Source organism: Geotrypetes seraphini, chromosome 10 (genome assembly GCF_902459505.1).
Source record: "Geotrypetes seraphini chromosome 10, aGeoSer1.1, whole genome shotgun sequence".
NCBI classification, from domain to species: Eukaryota; Metazoa; Chordata; class Amphibia; order Gymnophiona; family Dermophiidae; genus Geotrypetes; species Geotrypetes seraphini.
Genome location: NC_047093.1, coordinates 33,467,078 through 33,486,458, shown reverse-complemented (window position 1 = coordinate 33,486,458; position 19,381 = coordinate 33,467,078). Strand labels below are relative to the sequence as shown.

Below are 19,381 nucleotides of genomic sequence, written 5' to 3'. Positions count from 1 at the left end.
TCTCCCCCCTCTGTCTTCCCCATGTGCTCTCAGCGTCCTTCTCCACCCCTTTGTCTTCCCCATATCCTTTCAGGGTCCTTATCCCCCCCGTCTTCCCCATGTCCTTTCAGCGTCCTTCTCCCCCCATCTTCCCATGTCCTTTCAGCATCCTTCTCCACCCCATGTCCTTTCAGGGTCCTTCTCCCCCCTCTGTCTTCCCCATGTGCTTTCAGTGTCCCTATCCCCCCCTTCCATCTTCCCCATGTCCTTTCAGCGTCCTTCTCCACCCCTTTGTCTTCCCCATGTCCTTTCAGCGTCCTTCTCCACCCCTTTGTCTTCCCCAGTGCTTTCAGCTTTATCCATTTCCCTTAAGCGTCTTTTCTTCTCCATTCCACCTTTCCTCCCTTTCTCCCTCCCTGCCCCTTACCTTTGTGGCGCTTCCCCACCCGACCGACAACAGAACAGGCCCGATCGGACAAACCTCCCTGCCCTGTAGCCGTGAATCTAAATTACCTTCTTACAGCAGCTGGAGTATTGAAGCTGCTGTAAGAAGATAATTTAGATTCGCTGCTACAGGGCAGGGAGGTTTGTCGGCCGGGCCTGTTGTCAGTCGGTTGGGGGAAGCGCCACAAGGCTAAGGGGACCTGACCGGCTGTGCACACTCCCCCCCATGGCTGCACCGGGGAGGACCGCCCCCCCCTTCGGAACACGACTGCCTTTTCCCTACCTGCCCTGCCGCAAGCAGCCGACCGGAAGTCTTCCCGATGTCAGCGCTGATGTCGGAGAAAGGGAGGGCTTTGCTTAAGCCCTCCCTCCGACGTCAGCGCTGACATCAGGAAGACTTCTGTTCGGCTGTGTGCTGCGGCAGGGCAGGTAAGGAGAAGGAGAGGAGATTATGCTTGCGACCCTGGGGAAGCCCGGGCCCCCTGTCAGTTCCGGGCCCCTGAATGCAGGACTGTTAGTACTGCCCTGATGGCGGCTCTGGCTAGACCTCTGGGCTGCCTATCAGTTATCTGAGAGGAAGCAGAGTGGCAGACCAGAGTAGGGTTACCATATGGCTCTAGAAAAAGGAGGATGGCTTGAGACATCTGGGTTTTACTTCTACTGAAAGCAATGAAAGTAAAACCTGGATGTCTCAATCTGTCCTTTTTTTTTTTTTTTTCTGGATCCATATGGTAACCCTGCTCTGGTCTGCCAGAGATATGGAGAAGCTAGGCCTTAGCAATCCACAGCAGGAGTCCTTGATTCCTTGAAACTCAAGCAAGCAGAAGGATTTTCAAAAAAGAAAAAAGTTCTTGAAGTGCCACAGAGCTTGAACAGAAAAGATATTCTCCTGTACTGCAGATTTAGGCTCCTCTGGGACCAGAACTGAGCTACAAATTGCCTGACAGCAAGAACAGACAGAAGTCCTCCAAAGGAAAAACACTTCCACTATCCAGAGGTAACCTGTACAAATTTCTTTCAGTGACAGGGAGAAGGAGTGAACTAAATCTGGGGCCAGTCAGCCCAAATGAGATTCTGGAAGGGTGGTTTCTAGCACAGTGCCCATAGAAACCAAATAGCTGAGAAGTTTCTCACCCCTAGTTAAAGTTGTTGCTCTCTGACCGGACCCTACTCCTTTTACAACCTATATATAAGTACTATACCTCCACTTTGAAGAAAGCAGGTACTTTTATCTTAAGAGAAAGGGGAAGGAGCAAAATTTGCACCAGGAGTGCCCAGAGTCGAAATTGTGCCCCATGCAACAGGCACTCTAGCACTCTCACCCTGCTCACTGCGCTGCAGCCACCACAAAGGAGACAACAGGGAAGGAATGATTTCTGTACCCTTGTCCTTTGTGCCCTGAGTGGCTTCAGCACTTGGACAGCTCACGGGGATGGCTCTGGTTTGCACAGCTTTTTTCATTTTGATCGGTTCCTACAGACTTTTTACCGGCATATTTGCACCTACTTCATAGTGCAGACTGTGGCCCACTTCCTAGATTTTTTCAAAGGGAAGCTCTACCTGGGGTTTCCCTTTGAAAATTGCTTACAAGTCCACAGGCACAACATATCACAGGCCTGCATGCATTGCGAGCTCTTTTAAAAATAGTCCCATTAACTTCTTTTCTTTGATTCCCTGAGACCCTGGGATTAGGCAGCCCCTTATTCGTTCTTTTCTTTTAATGAAAGTTTCAAGTTTATTAAAAGATTTGTTTGAACCGCTTATTCAGGTTTCTAAGCGGTTTACAATATAAAATTACATAAAAACACGTTAAAAACAAGGGATATTAAATAAGATCAAAGTCTGACTTAAAACTCTGTTAACATGTACGGACCTACGTTCAAACAATAGGGTAGTGGGGAAGAACTACAATTATTATAGGAAAGGTGCAACGTAGAAGGAAATAACAATAGGAATGGGGAGACACAGCAGAATGCTTTAGTTTTGACCTTAAAAGGACAGTTGTTTATCCAAAGGCATCTTGGAATAAAAATGTTTTTAACTTTGCTTTAAGTTCTTTTAAATCGGACTCGCTAGGTAGGTGGTTAGGTAGTGAATTCCATACAGTAGGGGCTGTAATGGCAAAATTATTAAAGCGCAACGTATTAATTGATTTCAGGGAGGGAATAGTAAGGAGATTCTGAGATTCAGACCGGAGAGATTCTGATGAGTTATATGGAATTAAAAGTCTATTAATGAAATCTGGTTGGTTCTAGCTTTTACCCTAATTTCTAGTTAGTGATTTTCAACGTTTGTCTATTATATGTCCTTATTTACCCATTTTATAAGTGTACATCACTTTGAAATTTTTATGTAAAGCGTTTTTTCAAATTTTAATAAAACTTGGAAACTTCAACAGTGTCACCATTTATCTCATATATGGACTGGGTATATTGTACTAGTGGGATTTCCCATTTTGAGTTGGTGGAGACACCTGACCGACAGACTTACCCCCTCTATTACGAAACTGCACCGCGCTGAATGGCCTGCACTGCTCCCAACGCTCATAGGAACTCATGAGCATCGGGAGCAGCGCAGGCCATTCAGCGTGGCTCCCCACGCCAGAAACTGCTATCGCGGTTTCGTAAAAGGAGGCCTTAGATTCGGTTGCTTCCTGGCGTGAATTGTACGTCTTTGGGGTCGACAATCAATCTAGTAAACCAAGGCCCTCTTTTACAAAGGCGCGCTAAGCGTTTTAGTACAGATTTTGCGCACGCTAAATCAACGTGTGCGCTAACCGCTAATGCGTCCATAGGATAACATGCACGCATTTGCGTTTAGCGGATATTTATCGTGCACTAATACTTAGCGCGTGCTAAAAAGCTTAGCGCACCTTTGTAAAATAGGAGGTAAATCTAACAGCTGACTGACGAGCTGTAATTTTCTTGCTATCACTGCCGCCTCCCCATGTTCAAAAGAGCGTCCATGAATTTAAAGCATAAACTGAGTAGAAATGTCACTGGTTACAAAATATTAATAAATGCCATGCATAATTCTGAAACTTAGAAGTTAAAAAAAAAATTTAAAAAATTATGCATAACTTTGTACCACACTTTATATCAACTGGATCAAAATTATTTAAAAATATGTACAAGAATTCCGTTCTTATCTCTACCTTCAGAACGTTTGATGTTTGTAGCTCAAAAACTTGAAAATTGTATAAATAAACTCTTCAAGCAAAATTATATAGGTAATTTTACATTTCTGTAATGATCTCTTATATACCAGTGAATTAGTAAAACAAATTTCAAAAGGGTAGCCGTGATGGTCTGTTGTAACAAAAAAGGCAGAGGCTGGTGGCACTTTATATGCTAATCAATTTACTGAGGTATGAGCCTCACCCAGGGGCTTCATGTAGTCTTGCAGTATTTTATCTCCAAATGAAGAAATTTCTGCCGAAAGTGTGACCTTGCTATGGAGCTGAAAGGAAAGTACATGAATGTGCTACACTGTCATGTGGTAGAAACTGTGCTCAATTCTTCCTCTGTCTGAGTTAGCTGGGGCTGGGGACACAATGTCTGTAACTCTTGGAGGGGGAAAGTCAACCGTTGCATGACAACACATAGCATTATGATTGTGGGGTTCCGCATGAATGGTTCCCAGCTGAAGGACTATTACTACAAGGCTGGGACAAAAGTAAGCTGAAAAGGGGATATAGCGGGAAGAAAAAACTGTAAGGTAAAACAAACAAGAAACCAACAGAACTGCAGTAAAATTGCAACAAAACCAAAAAAAGAACTGCAGGAAATGTACAAGGCACAGGAATTTTATTCAAGTCAATAAAAGTCAATAAAAAGTTTTATATCCCAAATTAGTCCTTGATGTTAAATAGTACGGACCTTACACGGTTCCATGTTTCGAAAAACACTTCTTCAGGGGTCCATGTACAGTACATTTATATGCAAGAACCATATGGATAACAGCAATTGAAGAAAAGATTCTGCAATCAGTGTTTCTCTAAGCAGTATTTTCGACAGGATAATTTTTATTATCTGTGTTTCAAGAATCTTTTCTTCAATTGCTGTTTTCCATATGGTTTTGCATATAAATGTACAGTACATCATGGACCCATTGAAGAAGTGTTTTTCGAAACACGGGACCGCGTCGGGTCTCTACTTTTTAACATCAAGGACTAATTCTGCATACAAAACTTTTGATTGATTTGAATAAAATTCCTGTATCTTGTACATTTCCTGCAGGAAGAAAAAACTGTGCATGATTCCAGACACTGTCCACCACCATCACAACGAAAACAACCCAAATTAAAATTCTCATACCCAATATGGGAAACTAAACAAAATGACAGTTTGGGGCTGCACACCCCTATAATATGGAAACAAATGCCCAGGTGGTTGTGACTGCAGGTTGTGGCACTGTAGCCAAACAGAAGCTGGAACAGAACCACTGGATTACAAAAGAACTATTATATAAAGCTATCATTGAGTCAAAAGACTAAAACACCATTTCACTAAGGGGTCTTTTTACTAAGCTGTGGTAAGTATTAATGCACGCTTTTTGTAGGTTAAAAAGCACTAGTGCGGGCACACTCAGGCATCCCAGGGTAGTTTTGAGATCAGCATTTACAAACTATGTGCTAAAAAAATATTTCATTGTGTAGCGCTGGCGCTGTTCTGGGGTGGAGAATAGGCGTGTCCTGCGTTAATCAGTTAGTACAGCTACATCGCCAATGCTCACTCCTTCACCCATTCTCTCTCATATCCTTCCTTCAGCCTTCACCCACTCTCTCTCACAGCCTCTCATCTTGGCATTACAAAAAAAATAAAAACTCATTGGGAGACAAAAAGCTGAAGCAGCACAAAGACTTTCAAGATGGCGTTGGAGTCAGCATCTTCTTAAACGCTTTCACTTCCGGTGGAGCAAACCAGAAGTGAAAGCTGAAGTCAGCTCGGTCTCCCGGGACTACACTGAAGGAGCGTCAGAGCCGGAGACCGCTGTTCTGATGTGTGCCCATTAAGGTATTTCATTTGTATTGTGGTGCCAGCATGAGTATCACACCTGTATGATTTGAATATTTTTCTATGCTGCCTATTATGGTATTCATATTCTGCTGACATATATGTCTGTTAGGATTGTTTTACTGTGCTGTTACAAGGGGGGGGGGGCACTCAGAGTTACAGGGAAAAACTTTTAAAACCAATAGGAGGAAATATTTTTTTACTCAGAAAATAGTTACGCTCTGGAACACATTGCCAGAGGATGTGGTAAGAACAGTTAACATAGCTTGTTTTTAAGTTCCTGGAAGAAAAGTCCATAGTCTGTTATTGAGACAAACATGAGGGAAGCCACTGCTTGCCCTGGATTGGTAGCATGGAATGTTACTACTATCTCGGGTTCTAGAATGTTGCTACTCTTTGGGTTTTTGCCAGGGACTAGTGACCTAGATTGGCCACCATGAGGACAGGCTATTGGGCTAGATAGACCATTGGTCTGACCCGTAAGGCTATTTTTATGTTCTTATGTTATAACTTGTATTAAAGGATGACCTCCTTCTGGACACCCACACCTTCTATCAAGAAATGTTCTCGTACAGACCCTCAGAAATGCCACCACGTCTTCAATATCTTTTCATAACACCTGGATTTACACATTGAATCCTCACCGGGTCACTCCTAATATTATTCTTTATGTGTGTTTTTTTATATATAACTTCAACTTCAACCTGGACAGGGGGAGCAGGGAAGAGGGACTGGGGAGCAGGGAATAATTGTTGCTGGACAGGGGGAGCAGGGAAAAAGGACAGGGGGAGCAGGTAAGAGGGTTGGGGGAGAAAGTAAGGAGTGCTGCTGGACAGGGGGAGCAGGGAAGAGGAACAGAGGAGCAGGTAAGAAGTGCTGCTGGACAGGGGGAGCAGGGAAAAGGGACTGGGGAACAGGGAAGAAGTGCTGCTGGACAGGGGGGAGCAGGGAAAAGGGACTGGGGAGCAGGGAAGAAGTGCTGCTGGACAGGGGGAGCAGGGAAGAGGAACAGAGGAGCAGGTAAGAAGTGCTGCTGGACAGGGGGAGCAGGGAAAAGGGACTGGGGAGCAGGGAAGAAGTGCTGCTGGACAGGGGGAGCAGGGAAGAGGAACAGAGGAGCAGGTAAGAAGTGCTGCTGGACAGGGGGAGCAGGGAAGAGGAACAGAGGAGCAGGGAAGAAGTGCTGCTGTACAGGGGGAGCAGGTAAGGAGTGCTGCTGGATAGGGGGAGGTAAAAGGAAGGGAGAAGGCCTACTGCTGGACAGGTGGAACAGGCAAGGGGTGATGGTGGACAGCCGAGTAAAGAGAGAGACAGAAAGCGGCCAAGGAGAGAGAGAAAGAAAGAAAGACACATACATCTATTCTAGCACCTGGCTAAAGAGAGAAAAAGAAATAAAACCACACACACACATATATATTCTAGCACCCATTAATGTAACGGGCTATAAAACTAGTAAAGTTAATAAAGTTATAAAGTTAATAAAGCATAATTGCTACTGTACTTAACTTTCGGTGGTGGTGATAAGGGACAAGTATACCGACATGTTTCACCCTTAGGGGGTTTCCTCAGGGGCTACAGTCCCTTGGTTTTGTTCACATGCTGCTAGACCACCCGAAATGCTGCTATCCAGATCTTGATAGCAGCATTTTGGGTGGTCTAGCAGCGTGTGAACAAAACCAAGGGACTGTAGCCCTGAGGAAACCCCCTAAGGGTGAAACATGTCGGTATACTTGTCCCCAGGATATCCACAATGAACATGTTTGAGATGGATTTGCGTACACTGCCTCCTTGAGATGCAAATCTATCTCATGCATATTTATTGTGGATATCCTGAAAACCTGACCTGGCTCCGGCTCTCGAGGATCGAAAGTGCCTACCCCTGTCCTAGGGCAAGCGGCAAACCTAGACATCAAGGGCAGAGAAAGAATGGATATTACAAAATGTTTTGAACATCTCTTTGTAACTTCGCTGTGATCTCCACTCCTACTTGTAAAACTGAAGCTGAAATGCAGAGCCCTATAAAGCTTACCAGTATACTAGATGGCAAATATGTCAGCCACTCCTGCAGAAACAACAGGGGGTCCCTCTTTGCTGGAGGTGGAGCTTGGGGGTGGGGGGTGGTTTGTGGAGTTCTGGTTATTGATGGATATCGGGGGCTTGATTGTTTTGCTGGGTTTTCTATGTGCTCTGTAGATTTATTGTTGTGACTTTTTGTATGTTTGATTTCACTTGAGCTGTCCTTGATATTCATACTCTGGTTTGTATATTTCAAAAAATTTTCAATAAACATTTATTAATAAAAAAAAAAAATAATAAAAAAATAATCAGCTTACAGTATGACTGGAATGTGCATTCTTTTCATGTTCACATTTTTTTTTTTTAATTCACATACCGAGGAAGTTGTGAGGGCAGGATGGCAAGAGATCCGCCAAGGGTGAATTGTTCAAAAAGTCACTTTATTGATGAGTATGCCGCAACGGCTCATAAGACTCGACACTGGCAGTGTTTCGGCATCTGCACCTTTATCAAGAGTCTAAGGGACCATGTTAAAACAGAATAAAACATGATTACATACTAAAACGTAATATAAAACATAATCAAAAGACATATAAAGCATTCCATAATCAAAACATGAACAAAAACATAGGAATGCTTTATATGTCTTTTGATTATGTTTTATATTATGTTTTAGTATCTAATCATGATCCCAGTTCCCCGGGATCACATTCTATGGCACTAGCCATTAGGCTACTCCTTCACTTCATTAACCACAAAATCCCACTCACAACAACAATGCTTTGCACTTGTTCTTGAAGCTACATCAATACAATGGAGTAGTAAAGGGGGGGTAGGCAGTTCACCCTGGGTGCTGTCTCGGTAGGGGTGCCATCACCCGTCCTCCTCTCCACTCCCCCCGCTCATTCCCCACTCCCACTCCTACCCCCACTGCCATGAGCCTGTGCATCCCTTCCTTAATCTTCCCCTGTATCTATTTAACATTCGCGCCACGAGCAGCAACTCCAACCTCCTGCTCCCACAAGCGTCAGCTCTTCCTCTGATGTCACTTCCTGGACCTGTGCTTAGGAAGTGACATCAAAGGAAGAACCAACGCTGGTGTGAGCAGGAAGTTGGGGTTGCCGCTTGCACTAGGAATGTTAAAGAGGTATGTGGGAAGGGAAGGGGCACGGGCGCACGCAGAAGGAGGGGGCAGGGAAGGAGCAGATGGGGTGGGAGAGAAGAGGGTGGGGGGAGGGCACCATCACCACCCCGGGTGCCTCTCACTCTCGCTACGCCACTGCACCTATAACTCCATGTCTTGATTTTTTCCATCCTTCATATATAAGAACATAAGAATAGCCTTACTGGGTCAGACCAATGGTCCATCAAGCCCAGTAGCCCGTTCTCAGGGTGGCCAATCCAGGTCACTAATACCTGGCTAAAACCCAAGATGTAGTAATATTCCATGCCACCAATACAGGGCAAGCAGTGGCTTACCCCATGTCTTTCTCAATAACAGACTATGGACTTTTACTCCAGGAACTTGTTCAAACCTTTCTTAAAACCAGCTATGCTATCCGCTCTTACCACAATCTCTGGCAGCGCATTCCAGAGCTTAATTATTCTCTGAATGAAAAAAATGTCCTCCTATTGGTTTTAAAAGTATTTCCCTGTAACTTCGAGTATCCTCTAGTCTTTGTAATTTTTGACGGAGTGAAAAATCGATCCACTTGTACCCATTCTGCTCCACTCAGGATTTTGTAAACTTCAATCATATCTCCCATCAGCCGTCTCTTTTCCAAGCTGAAGAGCCCTAACCATTTTTGTCTTTGCTCATACAAGAGAAGTTCCATCCCCTTTACCATCTTGGTTGCTCTTCTTTGAACCTTTTCTAGCGTCACCATAATTTCTTGAGATAAGGAGACCAGAATTGAACGCAATACTCCAGATGAGGTCGCACCATGGAGCGATAAAGGGGCATTATAACATTCTTAGTCTTGTTAACCATCCCTTTTTTAATAATTTCTTGCATCCTATTTGCTTTCTTGGCCACCGCTGCACATTGGGCGGAAGATTTCATCGTATTGTCTACGATAACGCCCAGATCATTTTCTTGAGTGCTAATCCCCAAGGTGGACCCTAGCATCCAGTAACTGTGATTCAGGTTATTCTTCCCAATGTGTATCGCTTTGCATTTGTCCACATGAAATTTCATCTGCCATTTGGACGCCCAGTCTTCCAATTTCACAACCCTAGTTTGTTAGGTAACTGGATCTACAAGTCCATGTAATACAATGAATAACAGCATGACTGGCTCATCCTCTCCATACTGACATGGAGCTATATGGTAGCCCTTCACAGTTCCATCTAGCTAAGATTGTATGCTCCAGTATTGCTTAAAACAGCAGTAGGTCAACAACATATTCAACTGAAATTTATAGGGCTGTCAGTGGAAAGTGATGGGCTCGGTTGGTTGTGATGGATTGCTGCTATTTCTCAGCATACTCTCCATTTTTCCCCCTGCAGAAAGATGGAGGGTAGCAAAAGAGCACAGGAAAAAAAAACCATGGAGACATTTAATTTATAGGCACTACTCCAAGTAACGCCAAAGATGGAGTTAAACTTCACTCTCTTTAATACTTCTCTTGAGCCTTTTGCTGCTAAGCTAATCGAGGCCCAGCTTCAAAGAAGTCAAGTATTGTATTAGCAGTAATCTATTCTGCGTCATGTTTAAGAGGAGGGCTGCCTGCTCTCCTGGAACTCAGTCAGACCTCTGGGCTTTTCTCTTGTAGCTTTCTTTTCCCATTTTGCATTCTGATACTAATGCATTTCTACATCAGAGGACAATTGTAACATGCAATGTAGCCAGGGCAGGATTAAAGGGTAGGCCAAGTAGGCACGTGCCTCGGGCCTGAAGAGTTCAGGGGGGCCCAGAGCACTGCCTGCACCAATGACATCAATGTACCTGCCTCCGAGCCCTGCTCCAGCCGTCCCAAGTACTGCCGCATCCTGCTTTCTTCATTATTCAGTGCAGCCAAACTCAGTCTTCAAAAAGCCACAGGAAGCAGGTTCTTAATTGCTGCCCTTGGCTGACCCTGAAGCCTTTCCTCTGACGCTGGGAATTTGCGTCAGATGGAAGGCTTCTGGGTCAACTATGGGCAGTGTGTAGGAACCACTGCCTGCAGCCTTTTGAAGACTGCGGGTTTGGTTGTACTGAATAATGAAGGATGGAGAAGGTGCTACTTGGTCTTCTTGCATGAGGGGAGACATGGGCAGATTTGGGAAGGGGGCAGGGCCATAAAGGGGAGGGTCCAGGAGGCCCAGTGTACTTGAGTGCCTAGGGCCCATTGAATATAGCCCAGGAAGAACAAATAGCCAGAAAATAAACATTGCATCAATAAGTTGCATCAATAACCTGCTTTTTGCCTTAGGCCCTAACGTGGAAACAAAGAAACAGTTCAATATACAAAACTGCACAAAACCGAATACAATAGCAATCAGTTTAAACCAGTGATTGCAGGTTGTTCTATTTCTTTGAAGATACTAGGTGTAGTAATGGATTCAGTGCTCCCCATGGAGAAGCAAGTCTCCCATGCAGTGCGAAATGCTTTCTTTCAGTTGTAACATCTTCAACAGAGTAGATTATATAAAGAGCAACTGAAAATCATGTGCAACTTTTGTTTTGCCCCAATTAGATTACCGTAATGCTCTGGTCTTAGGCCTACCAGTGAATCAGAGGTGAAGGAGGCCCTTTTACTAAGATGTAGTAAGCACTCAAGTGTGCTTATCGCAGCAAATAATGCCTTACAACATGGCGGGTTCATGCATCCTGTGGTAATTAAGGGATCTCCACATGCTACCCACACAATTGAAAATAAAATTTATTTTTGTGTGTTGGGGTAAGTCAGGGGGGCGGAGAGTGGGCATGTTCTGTGCTAATCAGTTAGTGCAGCTATGTTGCCATGTGCTAACCAATTAGCGTATGCTTAGCGCTTGAGCCCTTACCACGTATATAACGGGTGGCAGTAGGAGCTCCTGCACTAATGGCCATGCATTAAAATTAGTGCATTGCTAAGTTCCAAAGATAGTTTACTTTTGCATACAATTAGAGCATGCAACTCATGGTTCTTATATGTATTATCTTCAACAGGGCTCTAGGGTAGTGAATAAAGCCCCTCTTCCACCCTTGTCTCCACCACCCCCACTCCTTCCCCGATCCTCCCTGCTGCATGCATGCCCCTTTTCCTTCCCTTCCCCGGTACCTCTAGTTTTCACTGCCATGAGTAACAATTTCAACGTGCTCCTCACGAGCCCAGCGGCTCTCCCTCTGATGTCACTTCCTATGTGGGGCACCTGGACGTGACATCAGTGGGAAAGCCGACGCGGTCACAAGGAAGACACCGCTTGCAGAGGTGAACAACTAGAGGTACGGGGAAGGGAAGGGGGGAACACGCGCTTGGCGAGGGGAGGAATGGGAAGAGGCAGAGAGGGCGGAGAAGAGAGAAGGAAGGGCGCTGGCACCCCCACTAACATAGCGCCCCCGTAGCCCCTCCTTACTACACCCCTGCTGCCCCCAGTGCTCTTCCTGATCTACCCACTTTTAGACTGAGTGACTGAGGGGATATTTAGGCTCTCTTTTACTAAGGTGCCCTAACCGATTAGCATGTTAGTCTGTGGACGCGTTAGCGTTTAGCACACACTAATTTGATTAGCACGCGCTAATTCAATTAGTGCACCTTAGTAAAAGAGGGGGTTAGTGGCACTCTCTGATTAAGTGCCACTGAATATCCCCACATAGGTGGCAAGAAGCAATTTAAGCAGTCAGAAGAGCTCCCTGCTCGCTTGAATCACTTTGGATATCAGCTCCACAAAGTAGCTTAGGTTTCTATATTACTTTCTTTATTTGATTTTTTTAGCCCATCCTCCCAAAAGAGCCCAGAATGGGTTACAATATTACATACACAGTATAGGACATACCAGATACAGACAGACATTCAATCTTGCACGGGGAGAAGTAGGAAATAGTACATTTCCTTACAGAGCAGTGAACCCTCTGTAAGGAGTCAATTTGAGGGTCAAAACTGTAAGTTAGAGGGAGTTACTGAGTAAAAAGTTCTAAGTGTTTTGAAAATGATCCCCGTAATATCTTAACCTTGTCCATTTCAATGCCTTTTTATATTTTTTTTGTATATTTTTATTGAGTCGATTCATATTTTGGCTATGTATTTTATTTTTGGGGTGCTTCATTTATTTGGAAAGGTAGAGAAGAAATCTAAAGGAAGGAGTGGCAGCGTGGTTAGAGCAACAACGCCCTGAGGTTGTGGGTTCAAATCCTATGCTACTCCTTGTGACCCTGAAAAAGTCCTCCATTGCCCCGGGTACGTTAGATAGATTGTGAGCCCACCGGGACAGATAGGGAAAGTATTTGAGTACCTGATTGTAAACCGCTTAGATAACTTTGACAGGCAGTATATAAATACCTAAAATAAATAAATAAAGTAGAAAATTACAAGGGATTAAAAACAAATGAAGCAGTGTAGCTTGTATATCCAACTGATTCAGAGAGCCAGATGTTCTGAAAGAGACTGGGGAAAAGTAACACATTTCTATGAAATAACTGACCTATCCACATTGGAATAATGTGCTAACTCATCTCCTTTCCGCAAGTCACTGCCATTCTCCAGCCGAGCAAGCATGTCCATCCTCTTCGTAATCAACTCCAGTATGTCAGTCATTTTCCTTAGTACTCCTCGGGACTCCATGCCACCCATCACTGAAATTGGAAAGCAATACACAAACGTAAGAGGAACGCAGTGTCACACAGTTACAGAAACTTGCTAAGCAGTGTTTGTTCCCTTCTCAAATGCAGGCTCTTTTGCAATGGATTTGGGTGATGGCAGGTAAATGTGAATGAAAATGAGCTACAGAAAATCTATAAACAAGAAAGAAAAATCCATGACAAAGTTTATTTAATGCATCTCAAGTGGAAGCACCCACTGCTATGCCAGTGGCGGGCCCTAGGGGGCAATTTGAGCCTATTCTATAAAGGATCATAGTATAATCAGATATATATACACCTAAAAGTTAGACATAAGCACTTACTTCAGGCATAGATCTAGTGTTAATGAATCGTGATAACATCATTGACATGTACATAACATCAGTATGTTATATCCATAGGTTTGAGCTCCACTCATACTTACCCTACGAGGAGGTGCTCAAAAGTTCTGAGCCCAACCAACTTCCTAAATTCTGAGTGTTATTTTACCACTGAAAAAGAGTGTTATTTTATTTTACAAAGTGCCAATTTGCTGAATCATAATGCTATGTTTTCATATTGTTTTAGATCACTGATTGAACCAAGTCAACGAAAAGTGTGGAATTTTCAAATGTGGAACTCCAAGCCATCATGAAGTTCCTGTTCCTGCAGAAGAAAACTCCAAAGGAAATCCATGAATGTATGATGCAAACATTGAGTGGCAAATGCCCACCATACCTCACAGTGAAGAAGTGGTGTGCAAATTTTCAGTGTGGAGATTTTGAGACTGATGATGCAGCAAGGTCTAGGAGACCTCAAACAGTGTCAGTTCCTGAAATTGTTGACCATGTCCATAATCAGATCGGCAAATACCAGCTAAAACAATTGCCGAGGCAGCTGGTTATGCAGAAGCTATCAGCCACGTGGGTGCCCAAATGTTTGAATACTGATGAGAAACAACGTTGAGTGGACACTTCCAAGTTGATTTTGCAACATTTTCAGCAAGCTGGTGCCATCATTTTGGAAAAACTGGTTATTGTTGATGAAAAATGGTTACACCACTATGATCCTGAGATAAAACAACAGTCCATTCAAGTTCTCAAAGGCCAAGGAAATTCAAGACCCAAAAGTCAACAGGAAAGGTCATGGCCACAGTATTTTGGGATCAGGAAAGTGTTGTAATGACTAACTATCTTCCAAGTGGCCAAACAGTTGATGCATAATACTACTGTAACTTGCTGTGCTGATTAAAGGAGGCATTGAAAGAAAAAAGGGAGATGGACGCTGCGGAAAGGTGTCCTCTGCTCACAAAGCTGGCAAAATGAAGGATGTTTTGACGCATTCGAGGTTTCAGTGCAAAGACCAGATCTTGCTCCATCTGACTATTTTCTGTTTCCAAATCTTAGAAAGGGTTTCAAAGGGTGACAATTTTTGAGTGGTTTGGAGATGACTGCAGCAGCAGAGCAGTATTCCAGTGGCCGGACATCAGAGTATTTCAGACAGAAACTTCATAGTAACATAGTAGATGACGGCAGATAAAGACCCGAATGGTCCATCCAGTCTGCCCAACCTGACACAATATGCCAAGTGTGTTGAACTTAGGGGTGACTATGCGAAATAACTTTGCAAGTATCGTGGCTCCATGTCGTTCCCGTCTTGGTTGGGCTGAGAACCTTTCAGCACCCCCTGACAGCTCTGCCTATGGGCTCCTTTAAGGAAGCCGCGTCAGCGGCTTTATCGCACGCACTTTTTTAGCCCGCGCTAACCCCTGCGCTAGCCGAAAAACTACCGCCTGCTAACGCGGCTTCGTAACAGGAGCCCTATGTGTGCATCCACTTGTAAACTATGAGTAAATTAAGTGGGTATTTGAAGAAAAGCATTTAGGTGGGCTTTTGAGCTTTATGCATGTGAATTACCCTGTATACGCCTCTACCAATGCATCCCATTCCTGAATGGTAGTAATCTTTCCTCCCCCTCCCCCTTTTTCTTTAAGCATATGATTCCTTATATAGATCAGCGGGTGAACTTTTGTCCTTACCTGCCACATCTACTCTCTCTCCCACTACTCAAACATGCAGATATCTATTGCCAGAAAAGAACTGAAGGGCAAAGGAGAACTGGGGGGTTTTTTTCACCCAATTTTAACCAGCCACATGTTCAAATTTGCTTGTCATTGGTTTAATTCAAATGATTCATTCAGTGATATAGTTCGTTGGATATCACTGACAGGTCCTGATTGAGATAGCTGAAAATATCCCTACACCAGAGAATGAGAGAGGTAAAGAAAAGGGAGGAAGACAGTGGTAGAATGAGAGCAGGAACATGGTCTTGAAATCAGTGAATGAAGCAGGGCACTAGAGGTCTGCACGGGAACGGGGATCGCGGGAATCCCGCGGGTGTCCTGCGGGAATCCCCTCCTAACCCACGGGACTCCCACGGGGACCCCCCCTCTGGCCTACGGGACTCCCACGGAGACCCTCCTCTAGCCAACGGGACTCCCACAGGGATGGAAGGCTTTGGAAGCAGGGTTCGTCCATATAATATAATGGACACTTCAGCCTTAGTAAAAGAGGGGGTTTATAAGTTAATTACCTGAACAGAAAACAAAAAAAGGGTTCCACCAAAGAGATTCCACAAGGAAAACAGCAGCACAAACACAAAATAAACTGTGGAATTGATGATCCTGTCAGAAGAAATTGCTGCTTTTTATGGGGACGGGCGGAGATGGAGGTAATTCCTTGCGGGGACGGGTGGGGACGGAGAGGATTCTGACGGGGACGGATGGGGACGGAGAGGGCGGGGACGGGTAGGGATGGAGAGGATCCTGGCGGGGACGGGCAGGGATGGGTGGGATTTCTGTCCCCGCGCAACTCTCTACAGGGCACCCTTGTTATGCTTCTGAACATGTCGAATATTGGAAAAAATATATGAAATATCTATTTATAAGCCTGGGTGGTTAGAGGATGGAATCCACTGAGGACACAACTTGCTGGAAAAGCAGAATATAAGTGAGCTAAAATAAAACCAAAATAGTACAGCCCTGTTTTCAGATAATATTTTTCCTACTAATGAGGCCTTGGAAAAGTCATCACTTTAGGTGCAAAGATAAGTATAGGTTTACTAATGTGTGTTATTGCATACTGATGTGATTTAATGTGAGTTATTTAATACAAGCCCCATTATTGTCAATGAGGCCCTCTTACTAATAAATCATGTTAATCGCATTAACCCAGGTTATTAAATCTAGTTCTTAGATCATAAACTGTCAGAGCAAGGAAATAGCTACTGTATTTTAAGTAACTCATGTCGCAATCAGATCTGGAAAGGCAAGTAATTCAATCCAAACAATAACTTTAAAAAAGGGAAATTTGCCAAATGTGGCAATGCGGAAAAAAAATGGAGATATCTTAAATGGCTGCTGATTGCGCTGCGTTGCTTTTCAAGGGACGTTCCTTGTATATTCTGCGCATGTGCCGGTCACTGGCACCAGCGACTCGACGCGTGTAAATTTAGCGAATCTTCCCCGCTATCCGCCGACATCATTTGCGTGCGAGATTTTTAGAGCAGGTCTCGCTTTTTTTTAATTCGCCATCAAAACGGCTGCGTTAGCAGACCGTCGCTTTTTTTAGACGCGTTTTTCCGAGCTAAGTTTCCCCCCCCCCTCTTTTACTGAGGCGCGCTAACCGATTTAGCGCACGCTAAACACTAACACGTCCACAGAATATAATGGACCCATTAGCGTTTAGCGTGCACTAAAACAGATAGTGGGCCTTTGTAAAAGGACCCCTTTGTTTGGATAGCTATCTTCCTCAGTATAGAACATAACATAAGAACATAAGAAATGCCTCCGCTGGGTCAGACCCGAGGTCCATCGCGCCCAGCAGTCCGCTCACGCGGCGGCCCATCAGGTCCAGGACCTGTGCAGTAATCTTTTATCTATACCCCTCTATCCCCTTTTCCAGCAGGAAATTGTCCAATCCTTTCTTAAACCCCAGTACCGTTCGCTGCCCTATAACGTCCTCTGGAAGCGCATTCCAGGTGTCCACTACACGTTGGGTAAAGAAGAACTTCCTAGCATTTGTTTTGAATCTGTCCCCTTTCAACTTTTCCGAATGCCCTCTTGTTTTTTTATGTTCTGAAAGTTTGAAGAATCTGTCCCTCTCTACTCTCTCTATGCCCTTCATGATCTTATAAGTCTCTATCATATCCCCTCTAAGTCTTCTCTTCTCCAGGGAAAAGAGACCCAGTTTCTCCAATCTTTCTCTATCTATCTATCTCTATTTCTGTCTCTCTTTCTTTCTCTCTATTTCTCTCTGTCTCCCTTTCTCTCTCTCTTTCTGTCCCTCTCTACTCTCTCTATGCCCTTCATGATCTTTAAGTCTCTATCATATCCCCTCTAAGTCTTCTCTTCTCCAGGGAAAAGAGACCCAGTTTCTCCAATCTTTCTCTATCTATCTATCTCTATTTCTGTCTCTCTTTCTTTCTCTCTATTTCTCTCTGTCTCCCTTTCTCTCTCTCTTTCTGTCCCTCTCTACTCTCTCTATGCCCTTCATGATCTTTAAGTCTCTATCATATCCCCTCTAAGTCTTCTCTTCTCCAGGGAAAAGAGACCCAGTTTCTCCAATCTCTCAGCGTATGAAAGGTTTTCCATCCCCTTAATCAGTCGTGTCGCTCTCCTCTGAACTCTCTCGAGTAACACCATATCCTTCTTAAGGTATGGTGACCAATACAGTAGAAAGTTCAAGAACAATTATTTCTGTTTTATTAAAACATTCAGAGAAAAGGCTTTCATAATAATAAAATACAGAAACTGTACAGGAATTCGAGTACTTTTATATCAAATTCCTGAGAAAATGAAGATGTGGAACACATAGGGGCGGGAAATTTCATGGCGACGCCAGGAAATATTTCTTCACCACTAGCACTAGGGGTCACTCGGAGAAATTGAAAGGGGACAGGTTTAGAACAAATGCTAGGAAGTTCTTTTTTACCCAGAGGGTGGTGGACACATGGAACAAGCTTCCGGAGGAGGTGATAAGCCAGAACTCTGTACAGGGGTTCAAGAAAAGTTTGGATAGGTTCCTGGAGGATAAGGGGATAGAGGGGTACAGATAGAACTTGAGGTAGGTTATGGAAGTGGTCAATTACCCCTTCACAGGTCGCAGACCTGATGGGCCGCCGCGGGAGCGGACCGCTGGGCAGGATGGACCTCTGGTCTGACCCAGTGGAGGCAACTTCTTATGTTCTTATGTTCTTAAGAGAGTGGTTGATCCTTGGAACGAGCTCCCGGTGCAGGTGATCGAGGCAAACAGCGTGCAAGAATTTAAGAGCAAATGGGATGCCCATGTGGGATCCCTTAGAGGGTTAAGCCAAGGGAACCTGTCACCAGGAGTGGGATCCCTAAGATAGTAGACTTGGGGGTGGGTCAGTAGAGTGGGCAGACCTGATGGGCTATGGCCCTTATCTGCCGTCATCTTCTATGTTTCTATGTTACAATACTGAGTTTTCTCACTGGAGTGCACAACCCTCAGAAGCTGTTTGTATAATATGCCCCCTATGAAATGGCTAAGGGCTCCTTTTACAAAGCTGCGCTAGCAGTTTTATCGCACGTACCGGATTAGCACGCGCTATAGCGCACGCTAGCCGGAAATCTACATTAGGGTGGGCAGACTGGATGGGCTGTGGCCCTTATCTGCCGTCTATTTCTATGTTTCTATGCTCAAAAGGTGGCGGTAGCGGCTAGCGCACACGGCAATTTAGCGTTCGCTATTCCGTGCATTAAGGCCCTAGCGCGGCTTTGTAAAAGGAGCCCTAAAACATATGTAAAAAGAACAGTATCTTTTCAAACATTCTGATATCCTTTCGCCAGATCTTCAGATGTGCCTTTTGAAATACTAAACGGGATGAGATAAGTGATTTAAATCATTTTTGAATATTCAAGCATCAAAAGAAAAGAGTATTAATTTATTATAAGAAACTATTTTAAAAATTACTAAAAATCACTTGCTCAAATGAGGATTTTTGTGCATGAAATTTGTGGAGCTCACCTGAAGATCTTGCAAAAGGATATAAGAAGTATTTGAAAGGATACTGTTGGTTTTGCATATGTTTTAATTGGTGACAGTATCAGTATTTGAGTTGGTAATGTCCCTATGAAATGATAAGTCACAAGCCCCGGCGAAGTTTT

The 19,381-nt window shown here is 44.2% G+C and overlaps 1 protein-coding gene across 1 annotated transcript in view; it reads right to left on the bottom strand.

The window, feature by feature from the left end:
• MGAT5B (alpha-1,6-mannosylglycoprotein 6-beta-N-acetylglucosaminyltransferase B) overlaps positions 1 to 19,381 on the bottom strand; it is a 327,915-nt gene that overhangs the window by 230,072 nt on the left and 78,462 nt on the right. Inside the window, exon 4 of the mRNA XM_033961186.1 lies at positions 13,059 to 13,209. Within this exon, the coding sequence (XP_033817077.1) occupies positions 13,059 to 13,209 (151 nt within the window). The remainder of the gene's footprint in view (positions 1 to 13,058; positions 13,210 to 19,381) is intronic.